Below are 24,485 nucleotides of genomic sequence, written 5' to 3'. Positions count from 1 at the left end.
GTACAGATTTCCATGGTAAAATAAGTTTTTAAAATTAAATGCTTTGGATACTTTAATTGTGAAGAAACACTGAGATCTAACAAAATGGGAAATAGTTGTGTTTCCTTAAAAGAAAAATGCAAACCAAGGAAATCAAATGAACAAAAGAAACATTATGTATATGTATAGGAAATTGTTGTTCATAGTCCAGGAAGCCTTACTGTAATGTTAATGAATAAGTACTGTCCTGCTGTTTTGTCCCCAGTGTGGAGGTCCAAGTTATGTTAATTGTGTGGAAGTATAAGTTCTTTTTTTTTTAATGCTGTTTTTGGACCTCTCTTTGCCTGGAAACCTGTAATGCTGCATTTCAAAGCTGATAAATTTCATCTTTGAAGAGAGAATTTAAAGGGGAAAAAGAAAGAGCTAATAAATAATCTTTTACTAAAAAAAGGGGTTTTTTATTCACTTAAGGCAGACAGTAAAATGCTCTTGAGTCTTAATAACCAAACTCTTCGTAATAGGAACTGAATCTGTTGCTAAATACTTTTATTGGTGATGCCCATCTTTTCCCCTAATATAATGTAATTGTTTTAATTCTTGCTTTAGTATTGATAATATGACTTGGAACCATTAAGCTGCGTGGTGGAGGAAAGAGAACCTCTTTCTGATACAACTCGCTGTGTCTATATAGATTCAGCCAGAAGCCTTATTACAAATTTTCCTTTCCTGTGCATTTGTGACAGAACTAGCTCCAGGGTTTAAAGGATACCATCTATTCAATTTTTATTTATTCATCTATTTTTAATCAGTTTTATCTTTTACAAACCATAAAGGCTGTTAAAAAGCTTTAGATAGCAGGCAGGGTTGGTTTGTTTGAATGGCAGGTGTGCCTTTCCTGACTTTATGCTGCCCTCTTCTCCTAAATTCTTTTTGTGATGGTGGAAGGATGCTTGGTTTGACTTACAAGATCAGAAGCACCTTCTGCAGAATGTTCACTTCCTTACTGTTCAGCTTGTTCTCCCATTGTTTCAGGTCAATATTTATGGCTTTTTCCGATGCCCTGTTCTGATATTTCATGAAGGCAATGGATGTGAATGTGTTTCAGCTGAAAACAAAATTGTGATGTTCCAGTACTGTCTAGGGGAACTGTACTGTTAGTAAGAAGTAATATAATTGATAATACACATATCTCTTTGACAACATCCAGTAAGCCTGGAAACAGATATTTTTCTTCTTGTTCATCTTTCTAGCAGCTTGAAGTATTGCTTAATATAATAGACATATTTTCAGCTACAAGTCTGATTTTTCCAATTAATTCTACTTGTTTCTGTGACCTTCATATAAAAGGTAATCTTTATTTGGTTTGTCAGTTTGTGTAATATAAGGTCTGTTGAGGGGGAGTAATGAGAAAGGGAGAAAAATAAGCATGAAGAAAACACTTGCAGGTTTCGGGTATTTTTAATGAAAAAATTTTAAGATATTTTTATTTACAGCTAGTGTTCTGTTATTTTTAGCCAGAGTAATAAATCTCATGCTTTGATGTGTGCAGAGGAGTATGGAATCTTTGTGCCTTATGAGAGTTGGTCATAAATTATGCCTGTTAAGAAGGTTGTTCAGGATCTAAGTGTTAAAGCTGGAACAGAGCAGTGGAAATCCATTGAATCTACAGTTACACAAAGTGAAACCTTCTCAGATTTATTGACTTTTTGTTCTTGATCACGGACTGTTTGAAGTAAACATGTTTACGTCCAATGCCTTGTGCACCTAGATAAACAGTACCGAGTTCAATGTGGAGTACTACTTCAACAGTTGTTAATAGCTCTCAAGATTTAGTAGAAGTGTATCATGTGAGGATTTTGCAGGTTTCATTGCTTGTTGCTACCTTGAGATATAATAATTAGGTTGGCATACTGTATGTTTTTACATGTAAGAAAAATTAAATTATTTCTTAGATTTTTGAAGTCTGTTTATATATGAGCTGCATGTAAAGAAAGTGTCACATACTGAAAACACTTCTTTTCCCTCCCCAAGTATTTTTCAAATAAAAGACTATGAAGCAGTTTTCAATACAGGTTTATACACATACACATGATGCCCTAACGGGTGGAAGACTGCATTGCTTGTACTTGCCTACAGAGAAGATGAAAAGAGGCAGCCTGTGACAGGTTTTAGTCAGGTTCTTGGCAGGTGAAGCTCAGAGTCTGAATGGTGAAGTGGCCAAGGTTGAAGGTCCTGTTCCCTTCTGCCAACGTCCTGGCAAGGCAATTGCCACCAGATAAGTGAAACTGGTCTCAGGGATGGCACTGTGCTAAACTGCTGAGGGATTGATACCAGAATAATTTAAGAACCTTAAAAGTATTTCCTTCCTTAAGCTTCTGTGTATTGTTGCAGGTACAAACTGAGTTATAGTGATTGCTATAATTGTGTAATGATTTTTATTGATATGACTGGTGAGGTTACTTCCCATAATTGTGGTTAAATCCTAGATAAAATAAATATTCAAGAATACAGATGATGGACTCAGTGTTAAAGACGATAGTTGATCTTGGAGGCTGATATAACAGTAAAGAAAAATTTGCTGCATGGGGTTAGGTTGTTGTTTTATGTTAATCAGTTATTTTGTTTGCATTCACTCTTTCTCTGGCTTTTTGAGAATTGATTCTGTTTAGTTTTATTTACAGGTAAAAGAATACATCTAAGTGAGACCCAGTAAGGTCAAAACTGCCTTTTCATAGTCTAGGGTGCTGTTACAGATTATGGAAAAAGTAGTGTGTATTTTGACATTCTTCTGGCTAACTTCTTGCATGATTCAGGAATGAAGCCAAGTGCCTTCAAAACATGTTCACATAAGTGCCTTCGGGGTATGCAGAAGTTCAGGGATAGGTCACTAGTGGTGACTTGGCATGATATCTTGCACGTGTATGTGAAAAGAGAAGTGTTTTTGAAATGTTATCAGTGCTGTTACTTGCAGGGTGGAGAGCAATTTTCTTTGAGTATTAGGAGATTTTTAAAAAATAAATATTTTAAAAAATAGAAGAAACACTAGGAACGTTAATGCCTCTCAGATTTGGGAAGTTAGTTGTCAATGTGAAGTACCTCCCCTGTGTTCCCATATGTGTTCTTGTAAGCAGGTACTTTATTGTTCTTAAACTTTTGTGATGCTTTTGTTCCTTAATAATGACTTTGTAGGAGTGCTCATCTGAGGCTTTCCAGTAAGATGTTGGTTCCTGTGACTACACTGCACTCTATGTAACAATCTGTAGGGTGAGAAGAGAAGTTTGCATTGGTATATGGTGGGTGTGTGGTACAGTGGCAGGTTGGTGGTTGGGTTGCTCTTTGGGTGAGTGGTAGCTGTGGGTTTGCATTGCCCTAAGGCACAGAAGGTTGCAGAACTGGGTCCACTGTGTCCAGGGTGAGTTCTCTACCCACTGGGCAGCTGTGTTTGCTCAGGGGTACGGGTTGTTATTGCCTCCTGATCTAGGATCCTCAGAGTGCTAAACAGAGGGTTCCAGTCAGTCTTTTATGTGGGGTAATACTCAGCTGCTGAGGTCCTTTTAGAGAACAATGTAGGGCATGAATAGAGGTTGAGATTACATTTGTCTCTAGTTTTTAGAATTGCACTTTTGCCTTTTATACATTCAGTATAAAAGCTGAGGTGACAGTCTCTGTTGTGGGTCTAGACTTTAGCAGCTGAGACAATTTTGCCTATAATATGACATTATTTTCTTTCTAAATACAGAGCATTCATTTCTATTTCTGTAATAAATATGATGAAATAATAGTGTAGAACACAATTTATATACTGTTATCCCCCTATATGTATGTGCATATGTTGGAAGTCTTTAATGTCATGTTTTTACAAGACAACAAAGTTAGAGTCGGTTTATCTACAAATTGTTCTCAATATCAATTTTTATTACTAGGAAAAAAACCCAAAATTCCATTCTAATTCATTTCATCATGTTGAGTAGAAAACGCCTTCTGAAGCATGTAGTGGAAACCCTGGCATTTTACCCATTTTCCACTCTTCCTGCTGAAGACATGTCAAATTCCTTGAGATTTATAAAATGTCATGAACAAAATAAAGAACATTCATGAGTATACAGTTATAGCTAATTAAAACCTGGGCATTCTTTACAGTATCAGTATTGCATGTGTTTGGAAAGAACATCTACATGTGAGAATCTCTTGGTTAAGGAAGTATGTTTTAACACTTCTGTTATTTCTAAAGGAATGGTTGGAGACAAGTTACTTCTCAGATTTAAGTTTACTGTGCAGTAGAATTAAAAAGTTCTTGGTTTAAAACATTGACGTTTTCCGTCTGACTTTCATCTTGCTGTTTCTCAATACAGCATTATAGTATCGTAGTATCATAGTATAGTTAGGGTTGGAAGGGATCTTAAAGATCATCTTGTTCCAACCCCCCTGCCATGGGCAGGGACATCACACTAAATCAGGCTGCCCAAGGCCCCATCCAACCTGGCCTTGAACACCTCCAGGAATGGGGCATCCACAGCTTCCCTGGGCAACCTGTGCCAATGCCTCACCACCCTTATAGTGAAGAAATTCTTTCTAATGTCCAGTCTAAATCTGCCCCTCTCCAGTTTATACCCGTTCCCCCTAGTCCTATCCCCACAAGTCTTTACGAATAGCCCCTCTCCAGCTTTCCTGCAGGTGCCCTTTAGGTACTGGAAGGTTGCTATAAGATTTCCTCTGAGCCTTCTCTTCTCCAGGCTGAACAACCCCAACTCCCTCAGGCTGTCCTTGTATGGGAGGTGCTCCAGCCCTCTGATCATCTTTGTAGTCCTCCTCTGGACCTGTTCAAAGAGCTCCGTACCCTTCTTAAGTTGAGGATTCCAGAATTGGACACAGTATTCCAGATGAGGTCTCATGAGAGGAATAGAGGGGCAGAATCACTTCCCTCGACCTGCTGGCTATGCTTCTTTTGGTGCAGCCCAGGATACAGTTGGCCTTCTGGGCTGTGAGCGCACACTGCCGGCTCATGTTGAGCTTCTCATCAATCAGCACCCCCAGGTCCGTCTCTGTAGGGCTGCTCTCAATCACATCATCCCCCATCATGTACTGAAAATGGGGATTGCCCTGACCCGGTTGCATGACCTTACGCTTGGCCTTGTTGAACCTCATGAAGTTCTTACAGGCCCGCTTCTCCAGTCTGTCGAGGTCGCTCTGGATGACATCCTGGTGTGGCAACTACATCACTTAGCTTGGTGTCATCTGCAAACTTGCTGAGGGTGCACTTAATCTTGCTGTCAATATCATTGATGAAGCTATTAAACAGCACTGGTCCCAGTACAGACTGCTGAGGGACACCACTTGTCATGGATCTCCATCTGGACTTCCAGCCATTGACCACTACTCTTTGAATATGACCATCCAACCAGTTTCTTATCCACCTTGCCATCCACCCATCAAATCCCTATCTTTCCAATTTAGAGAGAAGGATGTTGTGGGGGACTGTGTCAAAGGCTTTACAGAAGTCTAGATAGATCACATCCATTGGTTTACCTGTGTCCACTGCTGTGGTTATGCCATCATAGAAAGCCACCAAACTGTTCAGACAGGACTTGCCCCTGGTGAATTTGTGCTGGCTGCCATTAATCACCTCCCTGTCCTCCATGGGCTTTAGCATAGCTTCTAGGAGGATCTGTTCCATGATCTTCTCAGGCACAGAGGTGAGGCTGACAGGTCGGTAGTTCGCAGGGTTGTCTTTTCTACCCTTTTTAAAAATGGGCACAACGTCGTTACCCTTCTTCCAGTTACCAGGCACTTCTCCTGATTGCGATGACTTTTCAAATATCGTGGAGATTGGCTTGGCAACCACATCTGCTAATTCCCTCAGGACTCTGGGATGCATCTTATCAGGTCCTGTGGACTTACATATGTTCAGGTTCCCCACATGTAAGTGAACCTAATCCTGCTCTACTGGGGGAGGGGATCTACTGCCCTGGCCACCATCTTGCTGTCCCATGACCCAGAAGGGGCGATGAGAGCAGTTATTGGTGAAGACTGAGGCAAAAATGTTGTTGAGTACCTCAGCCTTTTCCTAATCTGTTGATACATGATCCCCATTTCCAGTCATCATTCTCTTTGACCTTCCTCTTTTGATTGATGTACCTGTAAAAGCGCTTCTTGTTGGTCTTTACTTCTTTTGTCAAGTTCAGCTCCAGCTGCACCTTGGCCTTCCTGCCTTCATCCCTACGCAACCAGGCAGCATCTCTATACACTTCCCAGGTTCCCTGTCCCTGCTTGCACTGCCTGTGCAGTTCCTTCTTCTTTTTCAGTTTAACCAGCACATCTTGACTCAGCCATGGTGAGCTCTTCCCTTTCCTGCCTGAGTTTCTATATACACGGGGACTATTAAAACTTGTCTGTATGGAAGAGCTTCCAGTTGTGACTGCTCTGCTTTTGCATCCTGTTGGAAAGGGCAGCCAGTCTTTGAAAAAGGAAATGCAAAGTTGATCTTTCTTAAAATCATTCCCTGCAAGGGAAGACATAGGGTGGTGGAGGCTAGAACATACTGCCATACTGCGAGGGTGAAAATTCCCACAAAAGCCTGTCAAGGTTTGCATAGCTGTTTACTTCCTCTAAACAAAGTCTGCTTTCCAAGTATATTGTGGCATAATATGACAGAACTGTTATGTTATTTTGGTTAAGTCTATTTACTGCCTTGTTTTCAAAACTCATTTGCTGGTTCAACATGATTTAAATTTGCTGAGAGATGTTTGAAACCTTAGAATACCTTTTAATTTAATTTCATTTTTAGGATATGTAGGCATGACCCTGCAGGGCTTGTTTCGGAGAGCTCAAAAACAGTTTGTCCATTTTGGCAAGGGATAATCTCATCTCTGAGTGGTTTTATAAGCTGACAGTATGAAAGAAGTAATTCAGGAAAAGAATGAGAGGGTAAGAGGAGGGAAGGCCATCTCTCTGAGTCACCACAATCAGCTGGGAGGTATCGGAGCATAACTTCTGCCATGTTGCATTTTATGTCACCTGAGTTATTTTGCCATTCATTTCTAAACCATGAGATGACTTTCTCAGTTGTCTGAGAATGTGGGTTGCTGAATTGTGCCTGTGTTACAAAAACTGACACGTGCAAGAATTACTGGCTTGGAAAGACTTAGCCTAACCTGCTTTTGTATCTTTTGATACAAGATTTTTATTCGCTTCAACTCAGTATAGATAGCTACTGAAGTTGTATACAGCTGGTTAGTACGTTAATATAGCTGAGTAGTTAATTCTCTGTATATTCGTAAATCTACCGACAGTTAAAACCTTAATAACATTAAAAGAGAAAAGTTTCTTTTGGCTTGTGCTTTATATGCGGTCTTTAACCTTACCAGTTATTTTTTAATAAATAAAAAGTATTTATTTTTGAGATACTAATTAGAAATAATAGAAAATTATTTTCTAAAGATGATCAGAGGGCTGGAGCACTTCTCCTATGAAGACAGGCTGAAAGCATTTGGGTTGTTCAGCCTGGAGAAGAGAAGGCTCTGGGAAGATATTATTGCAGCCATCCAGTATCTGAAGGGAGCCTACAAGAAACCAGGACAGGGACATTTTACAAGGTAGTAAAGTGATAGGACAGGAGGTGATTGATTTAAACTGAAAGAAGGTAGATTTATATTAGATACGAGGAAGAAATTCTTTACTATGAGTATGGTGAAGCACTGAAACAGGTTGCCCAGAGAAGCTGTGGATGCCCCATCTCTGAAAGTCTTCAGGGCCGGGTTGGGTGAGGCTTTGAGCAACCTGACCCAGTGGGCGGTGTCCCTGCATGTAGCAGAGGGATTGGAACTGCGTAATCTTTAAGAACCCTTCCAACTCAAACCATACTTCTGTCTTTGAAGTGTGTTCTAAAAAACAGTGGGAGATATGGCCTGAAATTCCAGTAGACACCATGTTGTGTTCGTTAGGAACCATCTAATTAAGAGCATGGATTTGAATAGTTTTAAGCTAAACTCATAGTACATAAGAATGTTTGCTGTATAATGAGTAACGGAAACGTTAACAAAGATGGTACAGGACCATATACTTACCTTCTTCACAGCCTAATTGTTTCATTTTGGTTTTTTTTTAACTTTATGTAAGCACAGGAATTTCTGAAGGAAAAAAGCCTCTGATATGGCTCTCATATGACTTATGTTTCTGGGCAAATACTTTCTCACTACTGAGAAGAAAGACTCTACATTTGATTTGGGAGAAATATGTTTTGTTTTTTTTCATTGCATTGAATTTTTCATTGCATTGAATTGAAAAGGAATGCATTGCATTCCTTTGTTTTGTTTTAGCCAAAGCAGTGTAATTGCAGCTGAATGACAAAAAATTGGTATTTCTCCTTTTTTTCCAGGTGTGGACACTCTCCTGTGTACCGTTCACGTGAGATGTCAGGTCGGGCCCTTGTTCCATTTGTTATGGTAAATGAAGTTCCACATACAGTGCTGTCCTTGCTGGAGGGGCTTCCAGACTCTACCAGTCCTTGCATACGACAGAATAATATTCATGGAACGCTTCTGCAAGTGAGTTTTGGGCGGTTGTTGGTTGTGTTTGTTTGTTTGTTTATACTGTGTGGATTTTGTTGGATTTTTTTGGTCACTCTTCACAGCCAGGTAACACACAATGAGATGTGCTTAATATTGTCAGAATGTGTATGAAGGCTGCTTTTGAGTCGATTTTATCAGACAATAAATGTGGAATGCACGTTTCAACCATCGTTAGAAAGCTGTAAGCTGTAAATATCAACTTTTACATTTCATGTAACTTTTAAAAGATCTCAAATATTAAAGTGTTTTGAGAGCAAATATCTTTATCTAAACATATCTACAGAGAGATCCATGTGACTTGTGCAAAATCACAGACCAGATCTGAGGCAAAGCTGAACTCCAAGCATCAGTGGTATTGTAGAGATCAAGACTTTTTAGTTACCTGCATATATAAATATTAGATCATTTGCGTTTCTTGCTACACTGGCAGCTTCCTGTCAGTTTGCTGTAAAAGTTGTGGTAAGCTTTATACTGTATTCTTGTGAAAATCTTCTGCAGGACAGCTTGCTGTCTATTTGCAATCAGAAGTTTCTTCATTCCCCATATATCATTCCTTTGGTTTATGACAGTCGGTTCATTGTTTGATTTTGAAGATATCATGGTAATAAGTTACCAATTTTTATTGCCTGTTTTTCACAAGCAGTCCTCCAACAAAGCCGTATTGTAGATGATAAGCTCTGTTAGTCTGCCTTGGTTGGCAAGCTGTCTAGGGTACGTTTTCCCACTGTAAACTGTGTGGGGGTTGTGTGTGTGGTTTTGTTTTGTTTTTCATTAGTGTATCTTTTCCGGCATGTTATTTCCATGACCTTACGGGAAACCTAGGATGGGGAAATGAGTGAAGTCCCTGTAGAGCTGTTACTGTCAACTTTACCTGTGAAGTCTTTCAGCCAATTGAACCTGGATTTGGATGATGATTGGTTACAGTGAAGGTGGTCACAGGATGTGGTGTGATTACATCCAGTCTCTTCTGTTCTGAAAAGCAGTGTGTGTATGTGCATGCGTGCAAGTGCTTAGACCTGTGAGCTGCTGCATCTGCATAGGAAGGAGGAGATTGCCATTATCAAATAACCTGTGCAGCCCTTGTGTGTCACAAAACTCCTGAACCTTCTGAAGTGTTAGGAAGAGAGCATTATTCCAACAGAGAGAAATAAGTGCTTTCTCACTCCAAAATGATTATAACCCTGGTCATGAGGGTATGGGCTGACTGTAGAGTATAAAGCCACTGCTGCCTTCTTAGTGACCTAGGGAAAAAAAAATAAAGGAGGGTTGGTTCTGAAAGAGCCCAAAGGATGATCTGATTTTTAATCTATTGGTGCTAACACAATCTTATGCATAGTTTTAGGGAGTTTTCTTTTCCATACCTGTAAGGCAGGATATATTTTTAGGACTTTAACGTGATTTTTTCGTAGTTTTGAGCAGCTTCTAGGAACTAATACTGCAATTTGTACTGCACTAGGGAGAGACGGATGCTATCAGTGTATGACATCTTCCAAGAAAAATGTCATTGTACCATAACAGTTCAGTGATGTTTGCTCTCTGGCATTTGTCTTGGGCTTTGCTTTTATGGTTTGTGAAACAAGGTTGTGCAAGGCTTTGTTTAATACTTGGTCAAATTTAGTGTACGACTGAAATGCTGCACTATGTGTTGCTAGTTAAAAATAACAAAACATTCAGAAAAAGTGCAATAGAGTGATAAGGATGTGAAAAAAGGGAGGCAGTGGTGTTTGATGTCATACTTTTAAAACACTAATGCCAGGTAGTTCAACTGGTAGTTAGCATGCTCCTCCTGTAGATAGTACAAAGAGCAAAGTACTGTGACTTTCAAGGGTTGTTGGATGCATGGTTTCAGTTTCCTTTTTGTGTACGTAAGGTGGGACTTGCAGAGCTGCTGCTAAGGCTTATTGAATTGTAGAAAATTAGGTTATGGGACTGTTAGTTAAAGCACTGTTTCTCCGAAGGCTTACTTGAAGAGACAGTGATCTGGCAGTGTTGAAAATCTTTTTGAGCTGCATTTCCATGACACAGTAAAGAATTTCTCTTCCTGTTTGATATCAAATCAAACTAAAAATCCCTGTACAAAACTCAATAAAATTTAGATTATTTTTTTTCCCTGAGGAATACAAAGGCCAATGTCTTATGAAAGTGGAATTCAGTATTTTCATTTATTTTGTTCAGTCACATTAGTGAGAGGCTAAGGAGGTTCATTGTGTGATTTTTTTTTTTTTCAGTGTTCATGTACTGTCAAGTCTTGGACAGGGGAGTAGGAAGTATTCAGACTTAAAGCTTATGTGGCAGTGCCAAATGTAATGAATCTTGAAGGTGTATCTCAGTTATGTTTCACACTTACATAATCGTTTCATCTGTTGCAAGCCAAATTTTAAGTTATAGGAAGATAATTCAAGAAGAGTTCCGTGTGTCCAAACATGGTCTGGTTTCAAAATGCTGAGATTGACAAGGAGTGCTTTTTGACAGTGGTTGCAAATCTGTTGTGTTTAACGTAAGACTGTTGCATTATGGGAAAACATGTTTTTTCCTTCCCAGTGTGATACCTGTGGCACAGTTTATGTAGGAATATGAATGTGCATGAGGATAAAATAATCTTATGGTTTACATGTTTTATAGAAAAATTCTTTCCAAGAATTATCTAGAAGGAATACTGCTGTTCTGTAACTCTTGTGGAACTGATGGTATTCTTCAAGGAGTAGTTCTGCATCATAAGTACATGCATTGACTTGAATAAGAGAAATAAAAATCTGTTCTATGCTTACTGTTTCCTTTATGAGTGCAGTTTCTAGTTTGCTATATAGTCCAAACTGGCCTGGGGAACAGTGGGAGGGGGAGAGAGTCAAGTTTGTCATCCTTAAGGAAAAGCAGAAATCTTATACTGGCCTTCTTGAATGATGAAATATTTTTCACTTCTTTTGTTTTAAGATCTAGATTTTTTTAGCTGATTAGCTCGATGGAGGAGCTTGTCCAGAGCTTTGTGTAGAGGCTTCTGGGAGTGTATCAAAATTTATGACTAAGAAACCTTTAATGTTTGTGAAACTTTTTGACTTTTAGCAGTTGCCAAGGAACCTAAAGTGTTTCAGAAGATTATGAGATATCTTTATCAGAGGATCAAATGTTTCCTTTTGTCGTTTTACGTCTTTAGGGCTGGAGTTCCTGCAGTACATGTTCCATCTGTTCAGAATAATTGAGGAATTTAGAATTAAGCTGTGATTCAGAAATGGTTTATGTTCAATAACCTGTACTTGAGTTTAGTGGTTTCAGTGTACTGGTTTGACTTGTAGTGGTTTTTGTAAGCTGTGCAGGTAGGACATGGTCTGCTTTCTCTTTTCGTGTCTGGGTTTTTGTAGAAACGTCTAATCTCATAGACAACAGTCTTAACTGGGTCTCTTAGAACTACAGTGAAGAAGACACTTAGTAGAGAGTGTTTCGAGTCCTGTTTATAAGAGCTTCCAGTCTTTGGATTGTCTAATTCTGTGCAGTTGCAATAAGCCTGACTGTCTTGAGCAAAACACTTTTTAGAGTCTAGTGTTAATCAAAGACCTCCAAATATTAGTAAAGTTCAGGAATCACTTACATTTAGAATTCGAAGAGATCATATGGAAATGAGCCCTAAGTAGAAAAAGGAATTATGGAGACCTAATAGTTCTTCAAAGAAATTATATCTCCAAAAGCAGGGATCAATGTAACACAGATTGGGTAGAAAGAGTGATAACACACCAGCTTGGACAAATTAGGGGTTCTTTACTGAATGCAAAGCAAGAAGAAACATTCTGCAGAAAGAGTGTGCAGAGAGGAAATTGGAGAGGCCAGGGCAAACACTGGCTGTAGCCTTCAAAATATTTCTACAGAAATACTTAGTCTTAGAAGATGGAAGCTATTGATAGCTCATATCTGAAAGGTATGAACTATCATCTCTGTGAGTTCATTAGCACAATCAAATATGTCCTGAAATGTTAGAAACTGCTTTTTAACATTAGTGATGGGTTAATGTTCAGCACTTGCAAATAGGTTAGATTGATCTGCCAGTGTATGTATAAGATTTTGCCTGGGCCTGGGAGATGGGTGGATGATCATTTCAGATTTCTGCCAGTCTTCCCTTTATATTTTTAATGATTCTTTGATCCTGCCAGTGATTGGGGCATCCTCATGAAGCTATGCAGAATTTTTATTTCCATCATTCTAGATCTGGTTAGTTCTTACAGTTCTGTGGATTTTACTGTTGTAGATAGTCTTCTGTAAACCGTCAACCCTTAGATGTGAATTACTCAAATTATTTTTTAAGATTGTTATTGCAAATAAAGAGTTCAATATTATAAACATGGATTTTACTTGGATTGAAAATAACTGATTGAAACCAAACCTTAAGCAGTTTTTATGTACAATTTAAATAACATGTTTTGTGCACTTACACTTTATATAAATAGCGTCCAAGAAGGTAACCTTCTGGGCATGCTAGGGAAAGAGAATTTGGGCCTATGGTGTTCCTGATTATGAGCCTTACTAGTAAAGACTGAGATGAAGAGGACATTCAGTACCTCAGCCTTACCTCAGCCAGATTCGTCTCCAGGTGGGCTTTGGCTTTCCTGACTACATCTCTGCATGCTTGGACAATGTCTCTGTATTCTTCCCAGGTTACCTGTCCCTTCTTCCACTTCCTATATATTCCTTTTCTATGTTTGAGTTTTGCTATAAGCTCCTTGTTCGTTCATGCGGGACTCCTGACACGCTTGCCTGACTTCTGGCTCACTGGGATGAACTGCAGAAGGGCTTGGAGGAAATGGTCCTTATCGACCAGCTTGCTTGGACTGTGCTCCCTCCAGGGCATAATCACATGAGTCTGTACCAAGCAAATCCATGAAGTGGCCAAAATTTACTCTAATGAAGGCCAAGGCTGTGATCTTAGGTTTTGCCCTGCTTCCTTCTCTCAGGATCTGGAACTTCACCATCATCTCATGGTCAGTGCAGCCATGGCTCCCTTTGACCTCCACATCTGCAATGAGCCATTCTTTGTTTGTGAGTATGAGGTGCAGAAGAAGACCTCTCTCTTTGTTGTCTCCTATATTGCTTTTGCTAAGAAGTAGTCATCAATGCTCTCCAGGAACCTCCTGGATTGCTTATGCTGTGCTGTGTTGGTTTTCCAGCAGATACCAGGGTGTTTGAAGTCCCCTATGAGGACCAGGACCTGCAAACACGAGGCTACTTCTGCCTGTCAGTAGAAGGCTTCATTCAGTTGTTCTTCCTGGTGTGGTGGCCTATAGCAGACATCCACTGCAGTGTCACCCATACTGATCTGCTCTGTAGTCCTTACCAGTAATCTCCCAGCTGGCTCATCATCCCTTCGCAGACAGAACTCCATGTACTCTAGCTGTTCTCTCACATAGAGAGCAACTCCATCTTGTCTGCCCCACCTGTCCTTCCTAAGGAGCCTGCATCCCTCCATCGCAGCACTGAAAACATCAGCCATCCTGTCTCCCTGATACCAACAAGATCACAGCACTGCCTCTGCACACAGACTTACTGATTCCTCTAATTGAGGAATCAATCCTCTCCCTTTGAGTGCTTTAAAGTAAGAGAAGTTGTAGGAATCTTAACCACAATTTGCCCAGAAAACAAGGCAGCACATTTAATTCATTTAGTTGTGGATTATTTATAGTTATTAAATAATAAAACTCCCAAATGGATGAACTTCCAGATTGGTTTGCCAAGGAAAGCAGATGTTAGACTTCTGCTTTTGTTTTTATCTTGTGAGAATCAGTTAACATGATTGATGCTGGATTTCAAAGGCTGTGCGATGTGCATAGGCCTGGAATCTACTTGTTATTAGTATGGTAGAATAGCAGCAGTATGACTGGAGCTTGCAGTCGTACTCATTAATTTCCAAAAATCTCTCTCCCATTTGTGCACTGGAAAAATCTGCACTCTGATGAGAGTATGCATAACGTTAATATGGAGAACAATATGTTGGACAGCTGCAGTTAATCATGGAACAGATGTATTTACTATTAAAGTTTATTTTGTTTTCAAATGAAAGAATCTTCACATGAATTCGGTCATTAACTAACACATTATCAGTTTGATCTTCCTCACGTTTACTTTGGTAAGCCTACAGTTAGGTATTTTTAGAACATACGGAATCTGATAAATGAAGTTTATTAAAAGAGGCATCGTGTTTTCATTCAACTTCTCTGTGCCTTGTTTTGGACAATTCCTGAATGTTGAAAGCACTAACCTACTTCTTAAAGGTCTTGTGTGGCTTTATAACTAAACACCGATAGTGTCTAGCTTGAGATTGGGATTTACAGAAGAGTAAAAAAAAATTTGCTTCCCTTATCTGTCCCATTCACTCTGCAGTCCTTTCTGGAGAACGTTTTGCATTCACTTTGGCATCTTTTGGGCACAAATTAGGAGAAAGGAAGACCCTCACTGTTTGCTGCTTTTTTTTATGAAGAGAGGGAATTACCTGACTTGATTTAAATGTGCATGCCTCCATTTGCTGCCTCCATCAGGAGATGGATTTTCCTGCCAAGATAAAGCTTTTCATAGAAGTTCCCAATGGGTTGTGCAGCTGCACATATTACTGAGGAACATTTCTGGTTGGAAGCTGGTTTGTTCATGAAGAATATTGAAATTTTCAGTGGTACTTGTATAAGCAATAAAAGAGCTGCAGAGAGAAGAATAAAAATCCTCTGCCAGCCTATCACTTCCTTGCAGCTGGATCCTTTCTATTGTGACTGGTTCTGGTCATTGCTGTAATTCAAAGTCACAGAACTTGAACCTGGTCTGCTGTGGTTCCTAGGAAGATTTCTCTCCATTTCCCCATCTTCCCATCTGAGGTCTGGTTTATAGTTTCTCTTCCTCTCACTGCAGGCTTCTCACTTACTGCTGTTACTTTATCACTCCTACTGATTTATCCTGAAACTTGTTCCCTGTGCATATGACAATGTTTTGAATCACAAGTGAAGAACAGTATCTCTTTCTATCCAGGGGGTGCACATGGCCTGTTCTTAAAGAAATATAAAATATAACTGGCAAGAGACAGATGAGGAGAGAGAGTTTAAGTTTTGATGTAGGATTAAAACTTCATGAAGATAAAAACAGAAATTCATTTATTTAATGTTGTTTAGAGTGTCGTCTACCAGCAGTCAGTTACTCTTCAGAAACTATTACTCTTGAGATTCAAATTTTCTCTAGATTTTGAATTTTCTCACAAAATTCTGTAGTTTTAATTAGCTAAATTGGTATTATAGCAGTAGGCTGGTTGAAAGAAGGGGTCGGGGGGGTTATGTTCACTAATTCCGTCAATTCTGTTTGGCGTATAAATGTGAAGTCTTGTGTTAGGAATGCTCGTTTGAGTTTTTGAGCCTTTTTTTTTGTTTTGCTTTTGAAACCAGCATCGCTGTTGCATCTCTCAAATCTAAAGAACAGACTGAGTCATATCAACTTAGTCAGTTGCATGTGACAAAAATTAGAAGGAGATAGATGGCTTCATAACTCTTTATGTTAGTTAACATTAATTTTAAAGATTAAATTTCCTACTGACTTCTGTAGGACAAGAAATTTGCACTTAATATTTTTCAGGGAATAGCAGCATCCTAGAGAATTAGACTCTTAGTGAAAATGCTTTACAGTGAAAGAATCTAGAATTCTTGTATTAAAAAAATAACGTGATTAAAAAAACCTGCAAGGTTGCATGGCAGATTTTCCTGACATCTGTACCTTTATGAAAGTGATTTACTGTTTCTGGTTTTGCTTTGTGGAGTTTACTGAATATGGCAAGATTTGCATGATGGTGGAACTTCTAATTATCTGTACAAATTCTTTGGATATGCTGATGTTCTAAATATTAACAGAGAGCTGGAAGAAGTGATTTAAAGATGGAAGAATCGATGTAAAGGATGGCTGGAGGCTTCATTAAGGCAGAAAGAAAAACCTGAGGATAGCCAGACTGGGTCGTGTGAAGATTTGTCTGAGTCAGTGTGCTTCTGCCAGCAAGGACCGATAGCACAAGCCTTGGGAAAAAAGAGTAAGACGGACCAAGCAGCTGAAGAAACATCTTCATGTGCTGTCTTAGCTTGGAGTACTCTTGAGCCAGAGATGTATGGACGTGACTTTGTTGAAGATAAAATTTAAGTGCTGATGAAAAGAAGCAGTTTGTGGTGAAAATATCAATACATTAGGTAGTTTAATTATCTGGAAGAGTTGTACAAAGGCAAATTATTGTTGATGAAAGTAGCTCTTGCCTAATGAATGTGGATGCCTTTTCCCTTCGTTTGAGAGAAGGAGGATTTTAGCTAAAGTTTCTACAAAGGAAGGTCAGGCTTTGGATATTTGAGATTATGATCACTCTCATGTTTTATGGGTTTAATATAACACTTTGACACTTACTCAGAGGAATAAAGTCAATTTAAATAAATACGAGCATTTGAAAATAAAACAGAGGAGAATGATGCGTGAAGAGCTAGCAAGCAACCATGGGACCTTTTTTATTACAGAACTGAATAGGTAATAACAAAACACAGACTCCAGTGGCTAGTATGTGAGAATATGAGAACAGGAAACAAATTAGGCAAATATGTTTTGAAGGTCATTCTTACATGTTGATCCTTGGGGCTGAGTGAAAGAAAGAAGTATACTTCTTGTTAGCTTGACCTAGAAGTAGTTAATGTGAATTACCAGCAGGGGTGTTAGTGACCATATTTTTTCCTGTTTTGCTTTGAAGACAAAGGATCCCTAGGGTCTGAGGGAATGAATGGGGAAGTAGCATATTGTTTATTTGGTGTTACTCAGTAGCACAGAAACGTTGACTATGGTGAATTACATCTTATTTGCCTTGGCAGTAAAGTTTGAAGTGTAGCAGTTCAACGTTGGCTTATAAAAACTCAGTATAGTAAACAAATATTACATTATCTACAGATCAAAGAAACCTGCTATAATTAAATGTTTTTCCAATGAAACTTCCTTCCAGCTGTTTCTTTTCTAAGCTCAGTTTTTAGTGTTCAAGATAAGCCTTACTTTTAAGATTAGTACAAAGAGAAAAGAAATATTGATGTCAAGCTGAAACCATATTCACTTATATGTAGCTGGCAATAACAGAGCAGTTGTCTCATGTTTTCATGTTGTAAATTCATATTAACTGTTACATAGAGGTACACTGATATAAGCAGGCAGTTAGCATTTGAGAACAAGATTTATATTTATGACTGCAACAGAAATGCAGCTAGGTTCCAAGAATGGAAGGAGGCAGTCTCTGAAAGAAAGTCATTGATGAGATTTTGCCAGAGATTTTCTTCCAGCTGCTTAAGAAAAGCCTCATGTGGTACTGCTAATTGACCGGGCAGATATGCTAGTTGGATATTACTTTGAAGTTGCTTTAACTGTAATTAGTAATGCTTCCAAATACTGTGTTTCTGACTTCCTAAGACTTGTCACTAGTTTTCAAAAAGTCATAGATTTAGACAGCTTTGACAACTCTTTTAGGTCTTTTCATTCAGTTTCTGCACCTTTATTGAGTTTTTTCTACAGCGACTAAGGATATACAGAGTTGTTGTCGTTAACCTTGTGTTCACATCTTTAAAAAAAGTGTGGGTTTAGTTCAAAATAAGCAATATTCATCAGTTACTGTAAACAAGGCTGCCGCTGTTTTTAATTGAGAGGGAACGATAGTAAAGCCTGCTCTGGGTTGTGCCAGGGATAGTTGTGAGATATGCTCCCTCTGTAAAGTTGAATGGATGACTTGATGGATGCACTGCCATTCTCTCTCCCAACACCCTAGATAGATTTTGACGCTTATTACTATGAATATGGCAAGCAGTTGCTATGCAAATGGTTTGGCCTCTCTAATCCAGTGCACCTAGTACGCCTTTTAAAGAATAAAAGCTCCTACAACCCACGTTGCTAGCAGAGCTTGAAGTTGGCTGCGTGTGCAGCCATTTGAGGTGCCATGCCTGATGTCCAGTTACAGCCATAAAGCATCACTAGTGTTCAGCTACCTTCTCTAATATGGTCTTTATCCAAGGTATAACTAGTATTGTAGTTACATATTGGATAGACTTGCAGTGATTGAAAATGCAATATATGAATGTGGCTATATAGAACAACTTTTATTAGGTGTTAGGATTAAGCCAAGGAAAGAGAAATCCTCCTATAGGTACAGTTTTCATAATGGATAGATTATTTTCTGTTTAGATGATGGAGATGTTAAAAACAAATATAGTTGGCACAGTGTTCTACTTTGTACTACTTATATCTTCCTTAAGAGAGCTGAACTATATTAGGCACTGGCTGGTTAATTTGATTTAGAAGTCCCAGAACAGCAATTGAACCTTTGTGAATTCTCAATTTTTTTAAGTGTTCAATTCTATGCATATTTCTTGCACCTGTTTTGTATTATGAGTCTCTAAGTATCCCTCATGATTAGTCAGGAAAGTAATCCTATCACTCTGTCACAGGCAGAGGATGTTTTTACAGTTGGGAAGGGAAAAGTTGAAACTTGTAAAGTGTACCGAAGATATAATACTCTCCTAGGTGGTGCAGTGGATTAATTTAGTACTCTGTGGGGTTCATTTTTCATCTCCAAAAACATGTTTTCAATCCCACCCTCATAGGATTTTTTTTTCCTCTTCCTTTTGATCTAGAAACCGTCTTTAAAACTTGCAGAGCCAAAAAAAAGATAATCATGGATACACTTCCTGGGTATACTTTTAAAAATACCCATCCGTGATAAGTTCTGAATGCTTAAAGAGGTATAAAAAATATTTATGAACAGTGAGGGCTTTTTACTATGCTCTTTGTTTTCAGAAGTTCAGGCTATAGTGAAATATGTGAGAAGGTACCTTTTTTGATCTTTGGAAGCTTTCTCAGCCTGTTTACAAAGCAGAACATATCCTCCATGAAAGGAGGAGAAAGGTGGAAAAATTAGTATTTAAAAGAATGCTGGATGGGAGAAATTAATTAAGAGAGATGAGTGGCTTTACATGGATAACTACTCAGTAAAGACTTACCTATTCTGAAGGCTGGGATGCAAGAATTTCAAGTAGTGGAACAAAAAAATTGAAAAGAGGAGAGGAGGAAAAACTTGCAAAATATAAGAAAATGAAACCAAGTGAACACAAAACAAGATTAAGACAGTTTTCCAAGGTGTGAAGATCAATTTCAGAGTGTTCATGAGTCGAACTAGTATTCTTGGATGAATACAGTGTACTTTTCCTTCTCCAACCAAGTTTAAAGCAAGTTACTTGCTTTCCTATTTTTTTTTCTGTGTATATGTCACAGGCATTTCTTGTACTGGTGTTTTTTTACCATTATTTTTTCTTGGGTTTATTATTTTAATTATTTTAGATTATCTGCATTTCTGAAGTAGTTATTGTTATGGTGCTAAAATTTTCTAGGAACAGCTTTCACATGGCTGTTTGACTTAAAGTGGCTTTTTTTAGGCTCTAAATATTCTGAATCTGAACAGATGGCATACGCTGGAAATGCATTACTCTGATTTTGTACCTCTAAAGCTTTTTTCTCATAGGCCAGAAGAGAACGGGAAATGGATATAGAGGCTGAGGAAGGATTGTACAGAAATTTGAGTAACATAAAGAAACTACACAGGACAGAGTTTATGTGCAGGCAATACAAATGAGAATAAGTTGTGTTATACTTCTATGCTGTGGTGGAGGGGCATTTTTTAGGGGGGTAGAGGTGGTGTCTTACTGTAAGGAACTATTTATACGTTTTCTTTTTAGGTCAGGGGCTAAGTGGGCAGCAATGCTCTATCAAAAGAAAATATGCTCCTGGTTCTGGGGTATTGCTGCTAAAACCCTCAACAGATAGTGTAGATTCTGAGTTGGAGCATCAAAAATATGGCTTCCAGTGGAGCTGCAGGCAGCTCTTATACTTGTCTGCAGAGCCTTTGTCAGGTTCTGGAAACAGCCTAATTGTGGTCTAACTGCAGAAGACAGCAAGGGAGATGCAGAGAGGATGATAGGGATGTTTCTAAATTTATCACCTGTCAAGGTTCCTCCTTTTCTCTGCTGCCTCCTTTGTAAAAGGTGCCAGTTGTCTCTGGATCATCAGAGCGGCCTTGATGTTTGGGAATGTGGAAACCTCCCACCCAGCAAAGAAGTAAGGAGGCTTCTGAAGGGATGATAAGCAGCAGGTGCTTCTATGCTCTCCTCCTTCATCCCTTCTTGGGCTTGTACCTCTGCTATCTCTCCCTGTTTTCCCTGACACCCTCACTATCAACTCCCTCCCACCCGCTCTTGTTTTAGGTTCTTACTTAGCCATATTTCTGTTCTGGACTGCATCCTCTCTTAAAGAGTAGCTGCTGTCCTGATGTATTGTAACTTATTGCAGAAATGCATGGCCAATGTAAATGTACATTGACTGTAAATGTATATTGACGTACATTTCAGATTCAGTACATGTTCACATCTACAATTAATCTCTTAATCTGGTTTTGGCAGGAGATCTCTCCAGATTGTAGTAGTTCATTCTAGCCTGGTTTTATTGTGGAGAATAACCAGTGGTTATTTTTTTTTTTCTCAAATATACGCAGGTGCTTCCACAGATGCACAAAGGTCTTTCTGTCAGAAGTGGATGTTGGGAAAGCTTTAAACCTTGGAAATCAGATTTGTTGGTTTTCAATGTAAATGCACCAACAATAAGATTAGACCTTCTGTTTTAGTGTGAGAAATTACTTAAATATTTAAGTGCAGAATTCCTGTGACCTAGACAAAAGATGTTGAGTGTTTATAATTCATACTGAGTTTGATTTCGGTACAGTTGAAGTTTCTTAGCACTCTTTCTTCCTTCCACGGTTCAATTAGAACAGGAAACTGCAGAGAGACTGATAGTCACTTTTTTCCAAAGGAAATACAAATGGAGCTCTTCTTGAGTGTGTGTTTCACTTGGTTCTTTTCATTCTAATTTTTTCTATTGGATCATTTTGTGCCATAAGAAATACAAGCTAAGCCTTTGCTCTTTGAAATGAAGTCACGTTCGAACCCCAGTCGACTCAAGATAAGTAAGAAATTTTAGATCATATTGGCATTATCTTGAAACATTCTACGTACTTCATACTTTTAGGTTATTATGCTAATAGATAAGTAATTAGTACTATCATGGAAATAACATCTATGCCACGGTAATGCTGCTGTTGTCCCATCTAGTGAACAGTACCCACTTCTAGGAAAAGCCTAAGGAATATGTAGAAGTGGACATAGTAACACTGTAAAAGGCTTCAAATATACATCTTGTTGCTGAGTAATTGTAACTTCTAACACAAAACATACGCTGTATGTGTGTATCCTGTGTTGCAGAATGGAACCACAGCCCACAGACAGTTCTGAAGTATTTCCAAAGGACAGGACTTTGTGTAAATACCTTTGAGTACTACTCTGTCATGTGGGACTTGCTGAGCAGGCAGGATTTCAAACCACTGTAGTGGTACTTGTTAGTGTTGTATTAAAAGAGACCTTAAAACGAATGAAGTGCATCAAGGGCTTCTAGCAATAGAAATGGGGTTTTTTTGTTTGCTGTTTTGAGTCGATCATCTTTACTTTTGAATTATCATATTGTAAGAAATTATTTCAAAATTAATCAAACCAAAATAAATTCTGTAGATTATATGGAACTGCCAAGGTAATACTCTTATGACTGTAGTTATTTTTCTTGGATTCTTGTACTCTGTAAGACATTTGAAATTATATTACTGCATCAGGTATCTTCACTTGTCAGACGGGAAAGAAAGAGGTTGTAAAAGCCAAAATGAGAATTTTATGTTTAACTAATTTTAAAATATATAAAATATGGCATCTTGGCATTCAGTGATCACTGGGGGAAAAAAAATTATCTTTGTAACCTCATACTGCCTTTAGCTATAAAGCATAATACTGTTTTCCTTAAAAAGGTATGCGTTTTTGTTGTAGATACATGGTATTAAAGAAGAAAATAGAACTACAAAGTAATGTAGCATTTGAGAGTTGTTTCATGTTCTTAATTTTTCATATTTCTGAAACACTACATTGTACTCTTAGATAGGTAAAATTTATTTTTAAGTTAGAGACTTTTCAGACAGACACATTGAATATACAGCATTGTTATTTCAGTGTGTATGACATAAGAATTAATAGTTCTGAAGAAATTTAATGCTAATTGCATTATTGTATAATGCGATACTTTGTGAACAGTGGAACAAGAAGTTAATTTTGTATGAAATTTAATTTCTGAACTTCCATGATCACATGGTCCAAATAAATGATCTCATCCTAACTATTTCCCAAGTCAAGTTGCAGACGTTGTTAAATTTATCATAACTGGCTCTCAAATTATTACTACAGTAATTCCTTGGGTTTTTTTTCCTCTCTGAGTGTGATAGACTTAGATATTAACAGTCAGATTTCCACAGAAACCGAGAGGTGTTTGTAATCACCACAGCCTTTGACACTTTTTTCATCAGCTGTTTGATTACAATTTTGCTAATATTTTTCCATTAGCCTTTTCCTTTCAGAGGAATTAATGTTCCATCTGTGTGTTACTTTTTAATTCAGTTTTATTTCAGCGATAAATGTAAAGATTACATAGGACAACAGGAAGAAAGGCTTAGAAGGTGAGAGTTTTTTCATTCAATTAGTACATGAATGGGGCTTACAGTGGGTTTATCTACATGTGTGATCCCTGGGGTTTTACAGGAACAACTTTGTTGAATAGAATTACAGTACCATGATAAGCAACAAAAATCCTCAAAACAGAAATCCTTGAAACGATTACAGCATTGCAATTATACAAGCATAAAACACTTGGGAGGTGTCCCTAGATGATGGGCGATGCCATTCAATTTTGTGTCCTGTGTCAGGAGCAGGAGACGTTTAGTGTCATGTACTCATAACTGAATTCCCAGCGAAGCTTGATTTGGGTCTTTTCTTTAGTTTGCTTGATTTTCCTGGGAAAAGAGGGAAAAAATGAGTCTTTTGGGTGGTAGATCTGATATTTGTCCAGTTTGTACAGTAACTAAAACAGAGAACAGGTGATAAACTCAAGGTTTATTTTTTCTTTTCTTTCATGGCTTGTAATACAAAACATCCATACTCAGTGTTGTTACTGTATTTTACACAATGCTGTCTGTAGAGGATCTCTTCACAGGTTGGTTGTTTTTTTTTTCTTTGTACTGCAAAGCGTAATGTCATCGATAAGTATTTTATTTTGACCTTATAACCTGTTGAACAAAAATCTTTTACTCTACTGTTAGTTGTAACTTACTAGGAGAGCACTCATCTTTCTTAATATTAAGTAAATAAATAAGTGGACTCTATTTTGCAGCTAGTTGATGATGTTTAACATATTTAATGCTGATAAAGTGCACAGAAAAGGCTTAACAGTGTTTGGAGAGGAGGAAAGGGAACTTGGTTTCAAATAAAGTTCTCTTGGTTTTCCAAGTGTGGTTAACTCATGGAATTGTGTAGAATTTAAGTAAACCTTTTATCTACCGACATTGATTCAGTAACTTCTGACAACATCATCTTGCTATTTCATTTTGTTGTCCTTTTTACCGAATTGAAATATTTTTAGGTTTTGAGTTTATTTGAAACAATCATGCTTCATAATAGTAAATGTTACTGTAGTTTTATTTCTATAGTAAATTTTCTGCTTCAAAAGCGTTGTGATGATCCTTCAATGTAAACCATCAATCCGCAGCAAGATGACCAAGATCATGGATACTTTTTGATCAAGATTTAGAACAGGATATGGCAGAGACATGTCTAGGGCTCTAAAAGATTGCAACTCTGTGATAATAGAAATACACTTAAGGTCTATGTGATGAGGAGCCATTCTGTGTGAGGCTTTTTTACAGATTTGTTTATGGTTTGTAAGAGGTTATGAACAAAGTAGCAAGAACATATGAGAAAGGGTAGTGGTGGCTTCCACTCATTTCTGTTCTACCAA

The 24,485-nt window shown here is 38.2% G+C and overlaps 1 protein-coding gene across 1 annotated transcript in view; it reads left to right on the top strand.

The window, feature by feature from the left end:
• THADA (THADA armadillo repeat containing) overlaps positions 1–24,485 on the top strand; it is a 162,944-nt gene that overhangs the window by 64,531 nt on the left and 73,928 nt on the right. Inside the window, exon 29 of the mRNA XM_054062233.1 lies at positions 8,354–8,522. Coding sequence (XP_053918208.1) covers positions 8,354–8,522 — 169 coding nt within the window. The remainder of the gene's footprint in view (positions 1–8,353; positions 8,523–24,485) is intronic.

The sequence above is a fragment of the Cuculus canorus genome, chromosome 3 (assembly GCF_017976375.1).
Source record: "Cuculus canorus isolate bCucCan1 chromosome 3, bCucCan1.pri, whole genome shotgun sequence".
NCBI classification, from domain to species: domain Eukaryota; kingdom Metazoa; phylum Chordata; class Aves; order Cuculiformes; family Cuculidae; genus Cuculus; species Cuculus canorus.
Note: the sequence above shows the minus strand (reverse complement) of the source record. Positions and strands in the feature narration are given on the sequence as shown.